We start from the raw sequence: 22063 nt of genomic DNA on the forward strand, positions 1-22063 counted from the left end.
AAACCATAGGTAGACCTTAATCTCACCTACCACAGGTAGCGTTATCTAAACTATAGATAGACCTTAACCTTACCAATCACAAGTAGACTTATCTTAACCATTGATGCACCGTCACTTGAGCTACCTGCACCTTGCCTACCACAGGTAGATTTATCCAAACCATCATTACACCATCACCTCATTTAACACAGGGTTAGAGTTTTCAAAGCCATAGATACACCTTCACCTCATTTACCATACCCAATAGATACATCATCAGTGTACAGGTAAAGCTATTACAGGTAGACTTTTCCAAACTACTGATACAATGTCATATTAGCAACCATTATTTTAATCCATGGATACATCTTCAAATCACCTACCACAGAAATCAAAGAACTGTTTACGATGCATCGCTACTTCCTATTACTTGGGCAATTAAATCTTCCTTAATCTGTCTACACTATGTCAAATCCTAAACATCTTTTAGCTTGACTTTTTCTAAACACATTTAAGTTAAGATAAAGTTATTTGCCGGGTGATTCTGATAAGAATCACAGCCTACAGTGCTAAAATCCCTGCGTTTTTGTTTAAACCTATTTACCAGCATCCGCTCGAGTCATTCTGCCAGTGACCCATACGAATGCTAACATTGTTTTAAATCTGTTTGTTTTTCCTGTTCTAATCCTCACCAAAAATCCCCTGGATTGTGTTTGTTCAAGAGTGTGTGACTTTGGTTAGTGATTCATGAAGGAAAGCTTTACCTGGACTGAGTTCTCCCTCAGGATTTCCTCCTCTCCTGATCCCCAACAAGGTGTTAGAAGGTGTTTAACTGACTTAACAAGCTGACCCCATGACATGACCTTCTGACCACCCTGCTTGTTTAATCACTCTCTCTCTCTCTCTCTCTCAGTTAAATTTGGCTAAAATCATTGAAAGTTCTCAGGCTCAGACTATATCTCCAAATAGACCCATTTTAGAGGCTAAGACAATTTAGTAATCTGATGAACCCTTAAGGAACTTATTAAGAACCTGTTGACTGTAGATTCAAACTGAAGCCTCGAAGTTTACTTGCTGTATGATATAGCAATTTTAAATTTAGACTCTATAGCTTTGTATGAAGTTTCATTTACAAGGTTGCCATTTTTTTTAATACCATATACATTTTTTTTACAACCGCTACACATTCTCACCAGCTAACAAGATCTTTCTGTAATTATAGTCTAATCAGAATCTTTAGAGGATTGTCGGACCAATACGCTAATAACAAACCTATTGTGTTAAAGAGTACTGTCTTGGCAGGGTTGAAATGAAAGTGAGCGTCATCAAGCTCATTCTTTTCCTCACACCTTGATCCTGTTTGCAAACACACACCAGCACACGCGCCAAAACACAAACACACACACCAGCACACTTTCAGCCTTAACGAGGTGAAAACAGTAGCCTGAGGTGAAAAAGTCACTCACACTAATCCCTTCTCGGTCAGACCGTCAGTCTTGTGCGCTGGGGCTCGGTTTGATTGACAGGCCACGCCCTGTAGAGGAGAAGGCAGGTGATTTGCATGGGCACGAAACTCACCATCGCACCTCAGGGCGTGACTGTTAGCTTGGGTGATTAGAGATTTTCAATGTTTTTGCAGCTTGTAATGAATTTATTGTCTGCATTGAAGCAAAAACAAATGGTTTCCATGAAGCTGTATTATAATGAACGTGAGGCCAGAAGTGATTATAGAGGAGCACAAGAGTTATCCTATACTTCTGTAACAGTCACAACGAACAAAAAGCTAACCGGGTCACGTTCATCACGTGCATCATGTTGTAGTACAAATAAGTTCACTATGTGTTTTATGTGTCCTTACAGTACAGCTGCCGTATAAATACACAGATGATGACTTTAAATATAAATAAATATAAATATAAATATTATATCAAGTAAGACTTTTTCGAGGAAATCTAGGGACATACATTTGTATGAACATGTTCTTGCTGTTGTTTATTACAATAGCAAATAACAAACAGCTTAATATTAAACTAATTAGATAAACATTACCAGATTTTTTTTTAAAGCATAGTACTTCTAGTAATAAATCTAGATATTTGTCACATGTAATAGCTCGCCAGTAGAAGGTTAGATGGACAGTGGAATAAAAGCAGGAGCATTAGTGATCCATAAACTTGTCACACAGGATTTATCTCCGATATACTCTTTAGACTGGAATTATTATTGTGAGATTTTATATAAATATAATTCATGACAACTTCATGGTATAAGATAAGGAGATTTATTCAGACTTCAGAAGTCATGTTTTAAAACAACCTTTTCAACAGGTTTTATGGCTGATGTTTATAATGACATATCCTCAAACGAAGTAAAGTCTCAAGGCTATCACACTTGACTGATGCTAGAGGCTTTAAACTAGCTGAGTAACCCCTAAAGAGTTATTGACATCGTACAGTCCTAATATTTTTACACCTACCTTTTAAAACAGTGTTTAAGGGAAAATCATTAAGCAGTGCGGGCAAGTTTCACCACAATTTTCAGCCTAACCACATCTTTAGGCCTGAAACTAGCCCAAAAAAATCAGCCATTAAAAATTTTTAGATTTTATATCTGTTTTATTATTCCTGCCTTAGTTGGCTTCTGTCAGCGTGATTCCTTCCCAATGGCCCCCTATTAGCACAATTCCTGCCCCAACAGGCCTTTGTTAGTGTGATTCCTGTCCCAGTGTGCCTCTGCTAGCATGATTCCTGCCTCAGTGGGCCTCTGTTAGTGTAATTCCTGACCCAGTGTGCCTCTGTTATCATGATTCTTGCCTCAGCTGGCTTCTGTTAGCATGATTCCTGCCCCAGTCGGCTCTGTTAGCATGATTCCTGCCCCAGTGGGCTTCTGTTAGCATGATAACACTGTGCACTTTACATGGCTAAGACAACTTCTGTCCTAGCTCTATTGTGTTGTTTGTTGTTTTGTGTTGAACTTGTTGTTGTGTGTTTATGTAGCACCAGGTCCTGGAGAAACGTTGTTTCATTTCACTATGTACTGCGCCAGCTATATCTGGTAGAAATGACAATAAAGCTTCTTGAATCTTGAATCTTGAATCTTGATTCCTGGTTTATGGATCACTGTTAGTATGATGCCTGCCTCAGTGTGCCTGTTAGTGTTATTGCTCCCCCACTGGGCTTCTGTTAGCATGATTCCTGCCCCAACAGGCCTTTGTTAGCACGATTCCTTCCCTCAATGGGCCTCTGTTAGTGTGATTCCTGCCCAGTGTGCCTCTGTTAGCATGATTCCTGCCCCAATGTGTCTCTGTTAGCATGATTCCTGCCACAGTGGGCTTCTGTTAGCATGATTCCTGCCCCGGTGGGCATTTGTTAGTGTGACTCCTGCCCCAATGGGCTTCTGTTAGTGTGTTACCTGCCTCATTTGCCTTCTGTTAGCATGATTCCTACCCAATTGGCCCCAATAGGCCTCTGTTAGTGTGATTCCTGCCCCAAAGACCCTCTGTTTGCATGATTTCTGCCCCGGTGTGCCTCTGTTAGCATGATTCCTGCCTCATTTGCTTTCTGTTAGCATGATTCCTTCCCAATGGGCCTATATTAGCATGATTTCTGCCCCAATGTGCCTCAGTTATCATGATTCCTGTTTCAGTTGGCTTGTGTTATCATAATTCCTGCCCTAATGGACCTCTGGTTGTCATTTTTAGAACCCATACTCTTAAGACAAAAGGTTTGTTCTAGAACCATAATAATATACACTCGTAGAAAGCATTAATGTTGATTTCACTTGTCCCTGCAATGGAATCATTAAATGTTCTACATATAAACTGTCTGGGTTATGAATAGAACCCTTTTTAAGAAAGCTAGTAACCAATATCAAACATTCAAAGACCACTAGAGAAACCCTTAAAGTGCTCTTTTTTTTTTCTAAGGTTGCAGCCTCGATCTGTTTGATCTGTTCTTTCTTGTCTGGAACATGCAGCGACACATCGCCTCTGTGTTCTCCGTTACAGAGCTGAGTCCGGGTCTGGCTGCTCTAACGGTCGGCTGTGACTCCGGTGACCTGGGTTCTCTGTCCCGCGTGCAACTCCTGCTGATGGAAAGAGGAGCATCTGGGGGTCTGGACCCCTCGCCGGATCTGGAATGGAACAGTCCGACAGAGGAGAGAGGAGACTGTGAACCTGGGCTGCAAGTCTGGAGCTTGGGCATTCCCCAGCATTATCAGTGCACAGGTAAAGAGTGTATCATATAGCCTGCTGTACAACACCTGCTTGGTGCAGGGGTGGATATGGGACACTGATAGACACTAGTGTGTGTGTGTGTGTGTGTGTGTGTGTGTGTGTGCGCGTGTTGGCGTGTGCCTACGCGCACACAGAGCGCTCTTTTTTCCATGCGTTTTTTTGTGCGTAATTACAGACGGACATGTTCAGCCCACGCTATCTCTGCTCTTTATCTGATCGCAGATTGCCGTGTTTGCATTCAGGACCAACAACAACTTGATTGCCTTTTAATAAAACTCAAAAAAAAAGCAAGCGGAACAAAAGAAGGAGGGGAAAAAAACCCAGGAGAGAACCGTTGGCGTGAAGAGTGTGAGCATGTTGAAAGGAAGAAAAAAAAAGGGAAGGGGAAATCTGAACACTTATTGACAGGTGGGTCGGTCGTTGGCTGTCCTTGAGCTGTAATGTCTTTACGGTGTGTGTCTGGGTGTGAGGGAGTGGTCCTGACCCCATCGGCACTGACTTTGAACTCACGCCGGCGTGCTTCTCATCTGCTCTGGAGCGCACGCACCAGGGGCCCTTAACCGAAGCCGGGTGGCCATAAACATTACGGTGAGACATCACTTGTCTGAAAAAAACACATTTTATGGAGTTATGAAGTAGTCATATTAATCGAGATAAAAGAGCTCGGGTTTATGATTAACCTTGAGAAAAAAAATCCTCGGTTCATCCAAATGCCGGGTCGTGTGCACGGATCCTGAGGTGTCCCTATTGTACATTGTTCCCGCATCCTCAGATAAAGACTCGGTACAAAGGAGGGAAAGGATCCGCGGCAGATTGGAGCCGGTTCTGATCTGGGGTTGGACGCATGACACGGCGTTAATGTGTCGCTGAAATCTGGCACAAACACAAACGTGTACACGCGCGCACCCAGAGAACGCATGGAGGCCATGCTTCTTTCATGGTGTGTTTGCGTTTGGGCGTGTGTGTATGTGTGTGTGTGTGTGTGTGTGTGTGTGTGTGTGTGCACCTGGCACGCTACAGGTAGACAGGTGCTGCTGCGGGTTTGCGTAGCTGCAATTCTATCAGTATTTGCAGAAGGATTATGGAACTCCAGCCATGACGAATACATGGCATTACTGGCTCTGGCACGTGCCTCGCTTGTTCTCGTTCTCTTTTCAGCACATTAAGCTGTGCCCTCATTGTGCTTTTACAGTAAGGACCCGCTTTCCTGTTTGAACTGTGTGTGTGTGTGTGTGTGTGTGTGTGTGTGTGTGTGTGTAGATCCTTACGTACAGGTGAGCAGCAGTGTGTCTCTAAGCGTGAGGCATTTTCCCCTCAGACAAGTGGACATCAGGAGTGGAAGTCCAGGGGTAGGCCTCACACACACACACACACACACACACTTCATAAACACAACTTTATGACCGCCATCCCTGCAAAGCTAACTGATTGCGAGTGAATGGGGATTTTTGGATGCTGTTGGGCGGCAGGTGTGTGTGTGTGTGTTTGGTTAATCAGTCATGGGGGGAAGGGGAATAAGGGTGAGGCCACCATAGGCAAGAGGTTAAATATCAGAGTTGTAGTTTCTAACAAACTCCAGAACACCAGAGTGAGAGGTTTAATTCCCCGGTTGTTATTTTTTTTTGGGTTGTAGAGATTAAGGCAGGGGGAGAAAAGGGCACGTCTCTGAGGCTAAACGGTAGCAGCAAGCGGTAAAATCCTGAGCAATAGACGCACCTGCAGGTGCATGAGCGTATTAAAGGCGTTATTGATCTTTCTCTATTAAGTCTTTGAGAATTTAGCGGTCGGTGAGCTGCCGTCATTTCGGCTCTGTCACAATGGAGGTTCCTGGGGGCCGATTATCCCGGGAGCTGCTTCCTGCAGAGGTGCTATTGTGCTGAACAGATCACACACACACACACACTCTTTCTCTCTCTCTCTCTCTCTCTCTCTCTCTCTCACACACACCTCATAATCATTAAAGATGACCTATCATAAGTGTTCAGATAATATGACATTATATATATATATTATATATATATGTATATATATATATATATATATATATATATATATATATATATATATATATATATATATATATATATATATATATATATTGTGTGTGTGTGTGTGTGTTTGCACCACAAGCTTAGCGATGCTGACGACATCTCCAGATCTTCCTCCTGGTCTCTCAGCTGTGGCTCGAGAGAAAACACACCCTGTGAAGAACAAGGTACACATCCTGATTTCTTAAAGCTGTACATCCAAATCGATTGCTACATCACAATTCTGGATTCTGATTGGTCAGACATTGGATGTTGATTCATTCAGAACAGCAGCTAGGTTGTTATCGTTTCCATGGTAACGACTTACTGTTGATTATTTTCCTAGAACTGCATGTCCTAGAGAGGGTTATTTCTTTTAACCATCACTATCTCTCTCTCCTTCTCTCACGCAGACACACACACACACACACAATAACAGACACCACTAAAATTTCCTTTGTATTATGAGGAACTGAAGGAAGCTGATAATGTGCTTCTATTTGATCACATGATCACGAGATTCCCACCCAACTCTCTTCTAACTGACAGCTTTTGTGACAGAAGCCACATTTTTGGTCTTCTAAAAGATTTGAGAGGTAAATAAAAGTTTAAAAAAATAAAAAATAAATAAATAAAGATGATAAAGCTGTGAAAGATAACAGAACCTGAACTTGATGTCAAAGCGTGAGACAAGACGTTATTTAAATCGGTAGCGCCGGATTTATCCAATCAGGGTTCTTGATGCTCAAATATGCAAATAAGCAGAAGGTTAAGGCGGGGTTTAGGAATGTAGAGTGTGAAACATCAGATTATGAAGATTCTCAGGATTCAGTGTTAATCCCGGGTATGAGCAGTGTGAAACCTCGAACTACTCAACCCCAGGATTGGGTTTATCCGGAGTTTACTAGGACCAAGGGGTAGTGCTTTTTGTACAATGTGCTTTCTTGAAGGAAACAGAAATACCATCATTTAACCGCAGAGTCTTTAAAATATTGTGTGACATGAATTTTGCTTCAAATAAACTACAGAAACAACTCCAAAGATTACAAAAATACATGTCTAAACAAATCCAAAATAAATAGAAAATGAATTAGCATTTATTTTTAAAAATGTCAATTATTAAAAATAGATACACTATATTGCCAAAAGTATTCGCTCACCTGCCTTGACTTGCATATGAACTTAAGTGACATCCCATTCCTAATCCATCGGGTTCAATATGATGTCGGTCCACCCTTTGCAGCTATAACAGCTTCAACTCTTCTGGGAAGGCTGTCCACAAGGTTTAGGAGTGTGTTTATGGGAATTTTTGACCATTCTTCCAGAAGCGCATTTGTGAGGTCACACACTGATGTTGGACGAGAAGGCCTGGCTCTCAGTCTCCGCTCTAATTCATCCCAAAGGTGTTCTATCGGGTTGAGGTCAGGACTCTGTGCAGGCCAGTCAAGTTCATCCACACCAGACTCTGTCATCCATGTCTTTATGGACCTTGCTTTGGTCACTGGTGCACAGTCATGTTGGAAGAGGAAGGGGCCAGCTCCAAACTGTTCCCACAAAGTTGGGAGCATGGAATTGTCCAAAATGTCTTGGTATGCTGAAGCATTCAGAGTTCCTTTCACTGGAACTAAGGGGCCAAGCCCAGCTCCTGAAAAACAACCCCACACCATAATCCCCCCTCCACCAAACTTTACACTTGGCACAATGCAGTCAGACAAGTACCGTTCTCCTGGCAACCCAGACTCGTCCATCAGATTGCCAGATGGAGAAGCGCGATTCGTCACTCCAGAGAACGCGTCTCCACTGCTCTAGAGTCCAGTGGCGGCGTGCTTTACACCACTGCATCCGACGCTTTGCATTGCACTTGGTGATGTATGGCTTGGATGCAGCTGCTCGGCCATGGAAACCCATTCCATGAAGCTCTCTGCGCACTGTTCTTGAGCTAATCTGAAGGCCACATGAAGTTTGGAGGTCTGTAGCGATTGACTCTGCAGAAAGTTGGCCACCTCTTCGCACTATGCGCCTCAGCATCCGCTGACCCCGCTCCGTCAGTTTACGTGGCCTACCACTTCGTGGTTGAGTTGCTGTCGTTCCCAAACACTTCCACGTTCTTATAATACAGCTGACAGTTGACTGTGGAATATTTAGGAGCGAATATTTTGGAATATTTTGGAACACCTGATTCTGATTATTTGGATGGGTGAGCGAATACTTTTGGCAATATAGTGTAGATAGATAGATAGATAGATAGATAGATAGATAGATAGATAGATAGATAGATAGATAGATAGATAGATAGATAGATAGATAGATAGATAGATAGATAAATAAATAAATAAATAAATATTGGTGACTGGATAATCACAATGTTACAGCCTATAGGGAAGTACAGGAAAAAGATTTTCCATGGATATCTCCATAACCCTATAGTGGAAACACTTGGAACAGAGAAGAACATTAGAATGCAAAAGAACCAAGACCATTCTGAATTAATTTTAGAAATCTGACCACTCAGAGAGCCCTAACTGACCATTAAAACTACTTTTCTTAAATCTGAAGGACACTCTACATTCTGAAAGCTACTATTGAAAGGAACTATTTCACGTATGTGATTGCTTTTTGGTCTAAAACTGGAACCAGTTTGTGAGAAATGTGCTGTTTTTACATCAGACCACACAGAGAAGGATATCGCAAATTCAAACATCCGCTCGGAAGACACTTAGCTCGTATTAGCAGTAACAATGGCCGAGCGAGGAAACAAAAGCTTTGTCACTTTGTTATTCTACATCCCAGTACAGCCCATTAGGATATTACAAACACAGACCCTAATGAGGAAAAGTTCCGGCACTTTCTCTGCATTGACACAGAGTTACTCTCAACTCATTCAGCAGTGGTGTTTGGATGAACGTTTTCACACCGAGGAATGATCTCAATGATGTAACCCTCATCCTGGACAATGTTCTGGATATCCTTTTTACCAGCTCAAAACAAAAGCCTTAGATTATTTCCTCAGTTATTGACCTACTAAAAGGAATTTTTGGGTAGTTAGAGTACAACTAATAACTAAAATGTTTTTACACTAAATCTGAATGCAAACATTCCTAGCTTTGACTTCTGGGTAAAATAAATTTAAAAAATTTTTTTTAAAATAAATAAATAAAAATAAATAGATGGATGAATGAATGAATGAATGAATGAATGAATGAATAAATAAATAAATAAATAAATAAACAAACAAACAAACAAACAAACAAACAAACATCATGTACTTGTACTGTTATGTCCCATAACCAGCCCCTACTTATTTTCTTATCGTAAGACAAAAATCGCACATTAGTGAGATAGATAGATAGATAGATAGATAGATAGATAGATAGATAGATAGATAGATAGATGGATGGATGGATGGATGGATGGATGGATGGATGGATAGATAGATAGATAGATAGATAGATAGACAAAAATAAATAAATAAAAATAAATAGATGGATGAATGAATAAAAAAAAATAATAATAAATAAATAAATAAATAAATAAACAAACAAACAAACAAACAAACAAACAAACATCATGTACTTGTACTGTTATGTCCCATAACCAGCCCCTACTTATTTTCTTATCGTAAGACAAAAATCGCACATTAGTGAGATAGATAGATGGATGGATGGATGGATGGATGGATGGATGGATAGATAGATAGATAGACAAAAATAAATAAATAAATAAATAAAATTAAAACATGCCCACAGACATGCTCTAGTTATAGATTTATTCCTCTTTTATCGCATCAATTAGACAAGAATTACTATTTACCTATTAATCAAAGAACGTCATGTAGGTTTTATCCCATTATAGTGGCATTTACTTATAAGGACTGTCTACTAAACCAGTTATTTCCAGATTTAAACACGTCCCATCACCAGCCTCTATTTATTTTTGTCTTGTAAGACAAAAATAAGAGAAAAAGTGTAAAGTTCTCTAAAATAAAATTAATTCATTGTTCTGTTCCACATCACAGACAGAGGAGACTCCATCCAAAAATGACAAATAAATGTCTCCCTCAACATATCAGCAATTTAAAAAATAGAAAAATAATTTATGTCTTCATACATAAAATTTCACCATGTCGAAAAATAAATCTTTATATTTGTACTGATATATTTGTACTTATTGATATAACTATAAAATACAAGTAAATAACTGTATGTAACTATACAATATAAGTCCCCGTGGATGTGCGGTTACTATAGAAACAATAACGTATAAGAAAAAGCTTTTTAACCTAAACCTATAGAAAAGAATCACTGCCTTCTAAATAAGACTTAGTTTTACAACTGTGGTATAAATAATATAAATAAGATGATTGAGTGACAGTTAATCATGATTTGTGATGGAGATGTAAACATCTTCTGACCAATCAGAACAGAGAATCAACTGGTACTGTGATGGAAACGAATGTTGACTTCTCCTCAGTACTCTGGTGAAAAGTCCTGGAAATACCTACTGGTGCTTTCTGTTAAAAAGCCCTCGTCAGTGATGTTGTGCGATGGAGCGGGTCATCACCTGGAGCCATGAGTCTCTTCTCAGTGTCAGTGTTTGGTGTCTCTCTGCCTCCGGTACACTTAAGCCCCATAATCCTCTCTGAGAGCAGACTGCCCTGCGTCGGCTCCTTCTGCTCCTGTGTGGCCAGGTCACATGTGAAAAGGACATAACGGCTCCAGGGTGGCATGCAAAGAAAAATATAACAAAATTTGGACCTCTGTTTTATCTTTAAAACAAAACCCAGTGTGAAAATATTATGGCTATAGTTTGACTCAATTTATAAGACAATAGATAGAAACGTAAATTCTGTCAATCGATTTTCAGATTTTACGCATTTTAATACGTAATACAACCTCTCTAAAATAATACTAGTAAAATATCTCTTCAAATAAAATGCTTATTTCACTGAGTTTCCTCTTGCCTCTTGAACACTGCATTACGTGAGGCCGTTAAGCTCTGCCCACTTCACAGTCACATCACGTCATACAGCAAATTGCTAAAAATCGTCAGTTTACCTGACATGATGATAAATATTTCCATTTTCCTTACAAATCGTATAAACATTACTTGATGTGTGGAAACATTTAATCACATAAAAATCAAATAAATTCCCCAAATCAGCATCGGTATGTTTCTGTACACCTTCAGAACCAAAAATCTGCGTTTTTTGATGACCTAAAATTATTCAAATTTATTCCTATCACTGATTAGAAAGATTAAATCTGGATAACGGTTGGATTTGTGATCGATTTTATTCTGAGAATCTGAATAAGACATAATGTGTGTTGTTTTATCCTGATTAAACATTAAAGCAATAATTTTCCATTACTGATTCCTGTAAAAGTTTTTTACTTGAGAGATTCTGTACAGTGAAATAAACATAAAAATAAATAATAAATAAATAAAACTGCCTTCGGGTTTTATTAAGTATGCACACGTTTGCTAAAATTCATGAATAAATATGTAAAAATAAAGGGGAAAAAATAAAACGTTCTAAAATTATGTATAGTTTTAGAAATTAGCTTTATTTACCTGTAGTGTCTTAAAATAAAGATTAAATTCTTATTTAATTAATAGAAAAACACACTGGATCTCAATATCAATGGACAGACCTGAAGTAAAAAAAATCTATCAAAATATTTTGAGAAAAAACAATGATATATTTAAATGAATATATAAAATCAATCAGTTCCAGAATAAATAAATGAGAAATGGAGCAACATGTGCAAATACATCAGAAGAGTAATAAATTTCCCCAAATAAAAGAAACGAACAAAAAAATCTGATATTTTATTCATGAATTCAGAAACATACACACTTTTGTTACTTATAAAAGTAAAAGGTTAAAAATGAAACCAGACTTTTAAGAGTCAGGGTGCACAAACTTTTGCACTCAGCTCCGGTTAGAGACAAGAAAACACCACTTACTATCTTCCACTTTTTCTGTCTCTCGTTTGTCTCCGTGACACTTTTATTTCATTTCTTTCTTTCTTTTTTAAAGTTTACACACACACACACACACTCCAAAGCTTTCCTCCACTTGACTCCTGTGTAACCTGGATACGACAGACATCAGTCACCATGCTGCAGGGTTAATGTCCCATGTAGCTCACTCACACACACACACACACACACACATTTATCTCCATTAGATAGCTGTTTTTGCACATCTAAAAAGCATGAGCTATTTGGTAGCTAGAGTACAACTAATAACTAAAAAGTTTTTTGGAAAAAAAAATAAAAAATTGTTACATCTTTTTCCTCATTCCAACTTTTTAAACTTTTTTTTTTTCAGTTTTATTTTATATTACATTAATATTTTCGAATACATTTTGTACTTTTAAATACATTTGTATATAAAGATTATTTTATTTATTTTTTAATTTATATCATCATGTAAACTGATGCAGTCTCTGGCAAAAGAATTTCCTTTGGAATTAATAAAGTCTTATCTTATTATTTTCTCATTTTCTCTGATACTGTTTTATATATATATATATATATATATATATATATATATATATATATATATATATATATATATATATAAAACAGTATCAGAGAAAATGTGTAAAAAAAAATATATATATATATATATATATATATATATATATATATATATATATATATATATATATATATATATATATATACACACACTACCGCTCAAAAGTTTGGGATCACTCAAACATGTTATTGTTTTCCAAAGAAACACACACAAAATTAGTCTGAATAGAAAATATAGATGATGACTGTTTTCTTCAAACTTTTCCTTCATCAAAAAAACACCTTTTGCAGCAATTACAGCCTGGGCATTCTAGCTGTTGATTTTTATTAAGATAATCTGATGAGATTTTACCCCATGCTTCCTGAGGCATCTCCCACAGGAGTCTTCCTCTGTAGCTGAAATCAAGCTGAAATATGCAAGTGATCCCAAACCTTTGAGCGGTAGTGTATACATATATATATATAGAGAGAGAGAGAGAGAGAGAGAGAGAGAGGTAGATAGATAGATAGATAGATAGATAGATAGATAGATAGATAGATAGATAGATAGATAGATAGATAGATAGATAGATAGATAGTGAAAGAAAGAGATAGGCTCTATGTAAGTTGTTGCCATAGCAATAAAGGCCCTTTTAGAATAAGCTCCTTAATATAAACATTCTGACCAATCAGAATCCAGAATCTAACAGATTTGTGCTGTAACTAAGATGAAAATCTAATCAACGCATCAAAAATGTGTTATTTAGTGCAACACTCTGTTATTATGGGTTAAAGACATACTTCTTATCTCCAATGACACGCTTATGACATCATTATATGACACGTTCCTACTACGACTGCCTATGTTTCTTTCTGCAGTTACGGCACAATCCAGAGGAAGTGATCTCATCAGCGACGCCGGTCTCCATCTGAGCACGCAGCCGATCGGTGAGTAAAGTTCTTCTATCGAACTAACAGTGAGACAATCACCTCCGATACGGCATTAAAGGAAATGGCTTTTCTTTACACCTCTTTATACCTCGGCGTTTACGAGCCAAGCTGTATCTACAACAGTTAAAAAACAGCAGCAGCAGCTTTCCTTTGTCCCAAATAACAACCCAAGACAAAAAAAAGCTGGAATCATGGAGGTGATTATCGCAAACAGAGGTGCTCTGCGTGAAAGAGATGTCACTGACGTAACCTTGGAGATGCTGTGTGCCTGTGTGTGTGTGCGGTTTTTTGCCACAATGACCCCCCTGGAGACCGAAGACGTGGTCACTCACCAGGTCAGTGAGGGGTTGCTGTGGGGTCACACCAGCAGCCGCTGGGCTTTGAAGATGACCCAGAAAGGTGGACATGAGATTACTGAGTCCTGCTGAGAGGAAGATGTGTGTGTGTGTGTGTGTGTGTGTGTGTAATTGATGCAAACATTACCACGACTCAATCTGGGACTGCTGTCCTGAGTCATTCTGAGCTAATAAGATGTAACAATAAACCAATAAAATAATTTATAGATGAATTTTTTAATTATTTACTTTTTACTTTTTTTAAGCCACAGAACCATCTCTTCCTCTTTACCTCATTACAAATGCAAGGATTTTAGATTATACCTGGATTTTACTAATTTAAAACCGTTTTTATCTTGCTATTTGAAAAAATCTAATATCACTAATATTAGCTAATGCATCTAGCCTGATAGCTAACTGAAATTAACCGAGCTACCTAGCTATTTTACCACAGGTATAAACAAGTTCTGTATCTGAGTGTTTATTTGCCTCGTCATTTCCTCAGTGATTTATTTATTTAAACAATCACCATTTCCCTAAAAATCTCAATTTGCTTCCTCACAAATATCAGCTGAACTGAACTAGCATGCTAATTGCTGGTAAACTAGCCAGCTGACTAATCTGACAATTCAACACAAAAGTAATTTCAGTACTGATTATCAGTCAGTTAGAATATAACCTGAACATCCCTGTGATGTCCAAGAAATGGATCATCAAACACTTTAGCTAGGTTAGCTGGCTAGCTAACGCTTAGCAAACTAGCTAGCTAAGCTTCTAATATGTCAGTGATCTCATGTGAGTGGCATTTCAATCTCAAATCTGCATCTTACTGATTTATTTGTTTAATTATTGACAGCAGACAAAATTTTAAATTGCACCACAAAACAAACACAATTTGGTTCATGGCTAATGTGAGCTGAGTTAGCTAGCTAGTATATCTTAGACCAATGTGAACGAGACAGTTATTTATTTATTTATTTATTTCATTGGTTAGTTAGTTGACCAGCATCCACAACTTACAAAAACACAACATTTTTAAATTTCGAATTTAAATGCTAGTCGTATATTTTTAAATATAAAAAAGCTAGCAATGTAGCTAGCTACCTACATTGTTCCAGCTAGATGAAAAAGATAATTTTAGTCTTCAGTTCTTGATTCGCTTCATCATTTACTGTGACAGCCAAAACAGGTTCAAATATGATGTTAGTGATTTTTATTAAGTGTTTTAAATTATTTTTTTCCCTTAAAATTAACTAGATTAGCCAGCGACTGTAGCTAACTGGTAAACTGGTAAAACAGCTAGGTAGCTAATTTGTCACTGCTCAACATGAGTGTGATGTTGTACGTGAATTAGTAGCCATTTCTTTGTACTTATTTGTTTATTAGGCCATTAACAGCAACTTAAATAAAAACATTCACAATTTGCTTCACAATAACTGTTGCTATGGTGACTTTCTCTGTCACCATAGCAACAAGGACACATTTAAAAGCTGTAACTTGATTTTTCCACATTGCAGTTTCTTGTAAAAATAACTTCTTTTTTTTTGCTTTATTTTTCTAATGTATAACATAATTGCAGACATTCTACTGCATCCAAGTTTTTATATTTTGTAAGGAGATGTTTATTTAATGTTTATCAAATAGATAGAAATCTATCTATCTATCTATCTATCTATCTATCTATCTATCTATCTATCTATCTATCTATCTATCTATCTCAGTAACATGTCATTTTTGTCTTATGAGACAAAAATAATAGAGGCTAGTGATGGGGAATGTTAAAATCTGGAAATAACCAGTTTAATAGATGATCCTCAGAATTAAATATAGCAATAACGGGAAAAAAAGTATCTTTGATTAATAGTTAAATAGTAATTCTTGGCTAATTGATGAAATAAAAAAGGAATAAATCTATAACTAAAGCATGTCTGTGGGAATGCTTTAGTTTTATTTATTTATTTACGACTGAGTTGTTTTGTGAATTCTTTGTAAAAATAAATAAATAAATAAATAAATAAATAAATGATTCAATTAAATTCTCTTTTATTTGTATAGCGCTTCAACATTTTAACACTGAACATTCTCCCAAAAGCAGATTTACAGAAAGACATAAATTAAGGTAATAAATAAAAAAATAATAATAATTTAGACCTAATGAGCAAGCCAGAGGTGATGGTGGTGAGGAAAAACTCCCTGAGGTTTAATTAGAGGACATAAGGAGGGAATCTTAGAGGCTCAAAAAGGAAAGTCATCCTCATCTGGGTGACACCGGAGAGTGTGATTATAAACCAGGAATTATTTCCATTCTACAGAAAAGCAGAGGCTGGTGCTGGAAAGACCATGGTGTTTATAGCTGCTATAACGTAAGTGAAAAAAAATGTAATCCATTTCTTTAACACTGTTAGAAGGAGTGCATTGCATATACAGTGATTTGAAACTATGCTGCATTGCTGCGAGCCCTCGGCTTGGCCTTTTGTCCTCTGGCCTCGTCCACAATGCATCACTGCCCCTAATCCCTGCTCGCAATGTTTCAGCTACTGTTGCGGTTCTCCCTCGGCCTCTCCTCGAGTCTTTCCCCTCGTTGTTTTTAGCATTCAGCTGTAACTGAAGATGTCACCGAGGCCTATGAATGTCACCCACGGTCCAGAGCCGACAAAGGCGCACTAAGCTGCACTGACCCTTCGGGATTGTTCCGGAAGACACCGGGCCAGTGTGAGAGCAGATTAGGGGCGTGAATGAGTGAGACGGAGAAGGAGAGATTAGCCATGTTATGTTCGGGGACACCATCATTCTATTTCACTACTTACAATCCCCCCACCACACCACAGCACACCACAGCACCGTGCCTCCAATCTCGGACCACACACTGACACTGTGGCCATGCCGCCATTGTCTCAGCGTTTAAAGAGAGAAAAAAAAAACAGTCGCAAAAGGATCAGCGGCTATTGTCTGGGGGAAAATCCTCTATCGTTTGGACAGCGCTAAAATCCGGATACCGGCGCTTTGATTGGCACTTGACAGCACCAGCAGAAAAGGATGATGTGTTGGGAAACGGGAGTCCAAAAGGGACAATCGTAGCAATGAATAATAATTGAGGAGGGATTTTCTCTTTCTTCCTCTAGCACTCCCGGCTATTCTTCAGGCTCTGGGTGGCGGGAGAGGACGGAGGATTGGGTCATCGCCGCTCATCCCTTTCTCAAACACACAAAGAAAAGAGATACACGGCTGACCTTCTTGCTTCACTCTGGTCGACTGGTGGTGGGGATTTCCACCCGAGAAAGCAAGCTGTGTTTGTGTGTGTGTGTGTGTGTGTGTGTGTGAGTTGCCCTTGTTGGCCTTGCAATCTCAGATGGTTAGATGGAGGGGAGGATTTGACTCTGCCACTCTCAGCCAAATCCAACTATCTGCCTCTTTCAGACAGAACGGTTGGTATGGTAACCTCATATGAGTGTGTGTGTGTGTGTGTGTGTGTGTAGGATGGTTTCTAAGCAGGTCGATGCCTTGTCTCCAGCTTTGACCATTCACTAATCAGTGTTGCGCACTGGAGGATTAGGTTGTGTTAGAACTGGAGATAGGGCCGAATGAATGCAATCAGTACACACACACACACACACACACAAACACTTTGCTTGAAGGGGTCCAACCACCAAATGTTTTATTATCTGAAAAAATAATTTCTGGTCTTTAAAACATCAGAACCTAAAGAAAGAAAGAAAGAAAGAAAGACAGAAAGAAAGAAAGAATAATAAATAAATAAATACAAAAATAATACAAAAATAAATTAATTAATTAAAAAAAAAAAATGAAAACAGCAGTTATTTGGCAACCGTAGCAGCTTATTAATGCTACGATTATTAATCGTAATATACAAGAAATTTTAGGAAAAAAACTTATTAAAAAAAGTTTTTAGAACAGACTAATCACCATTCAACGTAAAGTTTGTCCAGTTAAATCTTGCAGCTGTTTAAATCTATTTTTAAAATGATTTTTTCTAAAGAATTTTTTAAGAATTGTACTATAGTGCAGTTTCTTCAAAAGAAATCAGCATTTAAATCTATTTATTTATTTATTTGCTACTACCTTTGCAGAAGGTGTAATCTCTCCTTGTCATGTCTCATTTGCTGGATCAGAATGAAACCATCATCAGAAGGTTGCCAGGATGTTGTAGGTGATGTATGAAACCTGCAGAGAGAAGAATTAGAGAGACATCAGAAGAGCAGACGAGCGTAACTGAGTCCTGACCGCCAGCTCGGTCATGAAAGGAAGGCTGCTTAATGAGACATGCCTCTGTCCATTACACATCCTAATATTTACATAGACAGATGATGACAGTTGAAGGCATTTTGAATGAAAGCAGCGACGGGACATCGCCCGGGTTAATGGTGTGGAATGTCGAGGCAGGACTGATGGAGATATCAGAGGCCTGAGCTTTCAAATGTCTTTGATGACTATAAACAGGGTGCAACGTAAAATACCCCATTTTATTTTCACTCTTCTTTATATTGAAGTGTGTAACAATAGTTGAGTATAACACAACAGGATAAATATATGTTTTTTTTGCAATCGCAAAATCAAGCAATATTAAGGGAGCTTCAGAAGTTTTTAAATTAGCAGATTTTCTACTGATTTGACCCCAAATGTGTTATTTGACGTCATTTGATTTATTCAGGAACATGAGTACAGCTGGCATAAAGATTTATTACACTGGTTTTCACTGGTAGGATCTAAAAACTAGGATTGTAATTTTTCCAAGTTTTCCAATAAATCTTTTGCACTTTTGGCCACAAGAATCATAAGGAAATATATATTAATATTTTAACATTTACATATTTATTTATTTATTTATTTATTTATTTATTTATTTATTTATTTATTTTCCTACACATTTTGTGATGTAAAATAAACCAAGTAGTTCAAATCGAGCTTTTCATCCTTGAAAGCACAGGTGTTAAGTACAAGTTGTTGTTAAGACAGGAACCTGGTTTGTATTTGCAGTGGCACAAATAAAGTTTACAGAGGATTTTCATCCCCCATGGATTCAGGGTGGGGTATAATAACAAACAAATGTGTGACTTTATTTTATAATGTCTCTTTAAACAGCCAGGAAAAAAAAGTTTCATAAGGCATGACTCATTCTGGGACATTTCCAAATATCTAAATATACAGATTGCAATTTTAATGAAATCAGCAAAGGGACATCACTCTGATTATTGACCAAAAAATCGGTCATGTGTGCATATAAGGATTAAAAAAATAATTATAATATTCTTGGTGTTCCAGCATGCTGGTAAATGGACTCATGGGATAATTTCAATCAGTATAAATAAACGATTGATGTTCAGGCTGTGAGTCTGATATAAAATAAGTCTGTTGGCTTTCAGTGAGTTTTAGACGTCTGTTTTTCCCTCTGCTAGAGAACCTTAAACTGAAATTAAGGAGAAATTTAAGCTGCTTTTTAGATGGGCAAGCACTCGGAGAACATCTCAGAGAGCAGAAATGGGTTTGATATCAACATTTTTCCTTTTTTTGGAACCATATTTAGTTTTTGAAAATTTATCCATAGTTAAAAGTACTCTTTTAAAAAACCCCTGACAACAACATGTCCCTGAAATATTTTATTCTCAGCTATTAACATATTTATTTTTGAAGTATTTGTTTATGTATTTATACAGGGTGGGGCGCAAAAACTTCCCTTTTTTGAAGGCGAATGAAAGAAAAATTGTGGCTGATAAACAAAATTTATTTTTTGATAATGAAAGAAGAAGGTTGAGGTAACCCCTTAAAAAAATCATAGGGCGTTAGTTTAAAACAGCATAATTTGAAATTTGAAATTATGTTCTTTCATTATCAAAAAATAAATTTGGTTTATCAGCCACAATTTTTCTTTCATTTGCCTTCAAAAAAGGGAGGTGTTTGCGCCCCACCCTGTATATACATGTTATTAAGTATAGCTATATGCACTACAGTCTTACCCACCATGTCCTTGACTATCCAGACTCTCTGTTTTCTTTCTCTCTCACCAGATAAAGACTTATTTAAAAGTGCCGGCTCTGAAACTTCCCTTACTTTTTTAGTCATTCAAAATGAATGCCATTCAGACATCAGATAAACAACTACTCTGAATTTACAGTGGATTAAATACATCATTAAATACTTCATACAAACTATTCGTTAACTCAGTTGCGACATGTTCCCAGCAAAAGTGAAAGTGGTGTCTAAAATTAAAAGCAACAGAACCTTTTTAAAAGTGGAACAGAAAAAGCCCACACTGTGTCTTAAAAGCAGGAGACTCTTACTATTCTTACTTCTCTTGCTAATTTCAGAAATTTCCAGTAACGACATGTCACAGAATTCTCCAGCAATTACCCCACGAGTCAACTTTTCTATTCATTTCTATTCATTAAAGAACAAAATTTTTCTAGTTACATTTAATGTTGTGGACCTAAACAAGATATAACATAAGAGCTTTTTCTTTCATTCAGTTTTATTTCTAGAGCACTTTTAACGACAGACATTGTCACAAAGCAGCTTTACAGAAATATATAAGCTTTAAGCTTAGACATCCACGTGTCAGTGATAAACATGTTAAATTTTATAGGTTGCTCTAGTTTTGAGATTTAAGAGTACTATCTGTCCCCTCATCTGTAAAAGAAATTTAGGCTAGCTTGTAGTGCAAAAATTATACTTATTGAAATTTTAATGACAATAATGCTATATAATTAGTACCTATTGTATTGTTTAGTACTGACAAGGTCTCTAGTGCACACTGGCTTATTTTAATTGTTTATAGATGTAAAATGATTACAAGTAAGTAGAGAATTGCTATTTTTGAACAAGAATGATATGTACAAATTTAAAACCTAACAAGCATTTACACAAATGTGTCTGTTAGCTGATATTCACTGTAGTGTACATTACACAAAGATTCAATGAATCTACTTTTTTGTTATGAATGAACGACACATTGTATTTTTTTATCAGTTTATACAGTAGCTACTCGACCCATCAATTCCTGACCATGTACACGAATCTCCAACCGTGAAAGAAATTACATTAACCTCTTCTTATAAAGAAATATGTAAAGTATATAAAGTGTAAAGTCCTCTGTCCTGAAGCCTTCTCCATGTCTGAAAATGCTAAGTTTTAACCGCTCTTTAGTGTGAAGAATTATACAATTATTTTTTGTGAACCGTCCCTTGTATGAGTCCCTATGAATAATCTGTTACTATAGAAACAATTAGAATTAAAGCGCATTAATATAAACCCGTGATTTGCAGCTGCACTACACTCAGAGCTGCTGATCTGTAAAATTAATCACCTTCTGGCCAATCAGAATCCAGAATTCAACACATTTAAACAAAGCATTTTGTCGTTTAGGTGATTTAGAGACCAGAGTGAATGAAGGAACCCCACAAAAAGGAGCTTGTCCAGGAAAGCGAGAGCGACTGGCTACAGGAGTACACAGAGGACCAAACCAAATCAAAGACAGGAGGAGAAGGCATCACAGGAATATGCTGGGAGAGAAAGGAGAAGAGCGCAAGTCCAAAGCACTGCAAATTTACACCAAACTGCGAGACAGAAACCAGTCGAGCGAGCCTAGCAAGCCGAGAAGCTGCTCCAGGTTTGAGGACTGTGAGTAAAAATCAATGGTAAGATGAGAAATTTGAGTAAAAACAATGCCAAGATGAGGACTGTGAGTAAAAACAAAGATGAGCACTGAGGAATGTGCTCGTTAGGTAAAAAAATGTTTAAGTTATTCAGTGAACTCTACGTTACACAGCGATCCTCTAAAAGCTTTTTTCTTTATTAAAAAAGAATGACACTTCATTAGACAGTTTTTTTAAATCAGATTATAGTTACTTGATGCCTCCATTCCTGCCCATGTACACAAATCTCCTACAGTGAAAGAACCTACCGTTCAACTAGTGATTGCTTGGTAATCTGTGAAAGTATTATGAAGGATGGATATAAAATCATTATTTAAATTTGCTGTGGATAAAACGACTTGGAGA

The 22063-nt window shown here is 37.5% G+C and overlaps 1 protein-coding gene and 1 long non-coding RNA gene across 6 annotated transcripts in view; one reads left to right on the forward strand and one right to left on the reverse strand.

Annotated features, from left to right (window-relative positions):
* Positions 1-22063, forward strand: part of LOC131370189 (uncharacterized) — a 67475-nt gene that overhangs the window by 20433 nt on the left and 24979 nt on the right. For 3 of the 4 annotated variants that reach the window (XM_058417377.1, XM_058417374.1, XM_058417375.1), the window contains 5 exons: positions 3986-4204; positions 5474-5562; positions 6344-6428; positions 13645-13713; positions 21429-21683. In XM_058417377.1, the coding sequence (XP_058273360.1) occupies positions 3986-4204; positions 5474-5562; positions 6344-6428; positions 13645-13713; positions 21429-21683 (717 nt within the window). The remainder of the gene's footprint in view (positions 1-3985; positions 4205-5473; positions 5563-6343; positions 6429-13644; positions 13714-21428; positions 21684-22063) is intronic. The other variant, XM_058417376.1, reaches the window with a different exon arrangement.
* On the reverse strand, positions 6313-12382 carry LOC131370192 (uncharacterized). Of its 2 annotated transcripts, none has more exons than XR_009207396.1 (3): positions 12208-12382; positions 10742-10915; positions 6313-6414 (listed from the first exon to the last, which is right to left on the reverse strand). It is a non-coding gene; the product is annotated as an uncharacterized LOC131370192 (long non-coding RNA). The 2 variants fall into 2 exon arrangements; XR_009207397.1 differs by having other exon boundaries at positions 6317-6414; positions 10801-10915.

Source organism: Hemibagrus wyckioides, linkage group LG19 (genome assembly GCF_019097595.1).
Source record: "Hemibagrus wyckioides isolate EC202008001 linkage group LG19, SWU_Hwy_1.0, whole genome shotgun sequence".
Lineage (NCBI taxonomy): Eukaryota > Metazoa > Chordata > Actinopteri > Siluriformes > Bagridae > Hemibagrus > Hemibagrus wyckioides.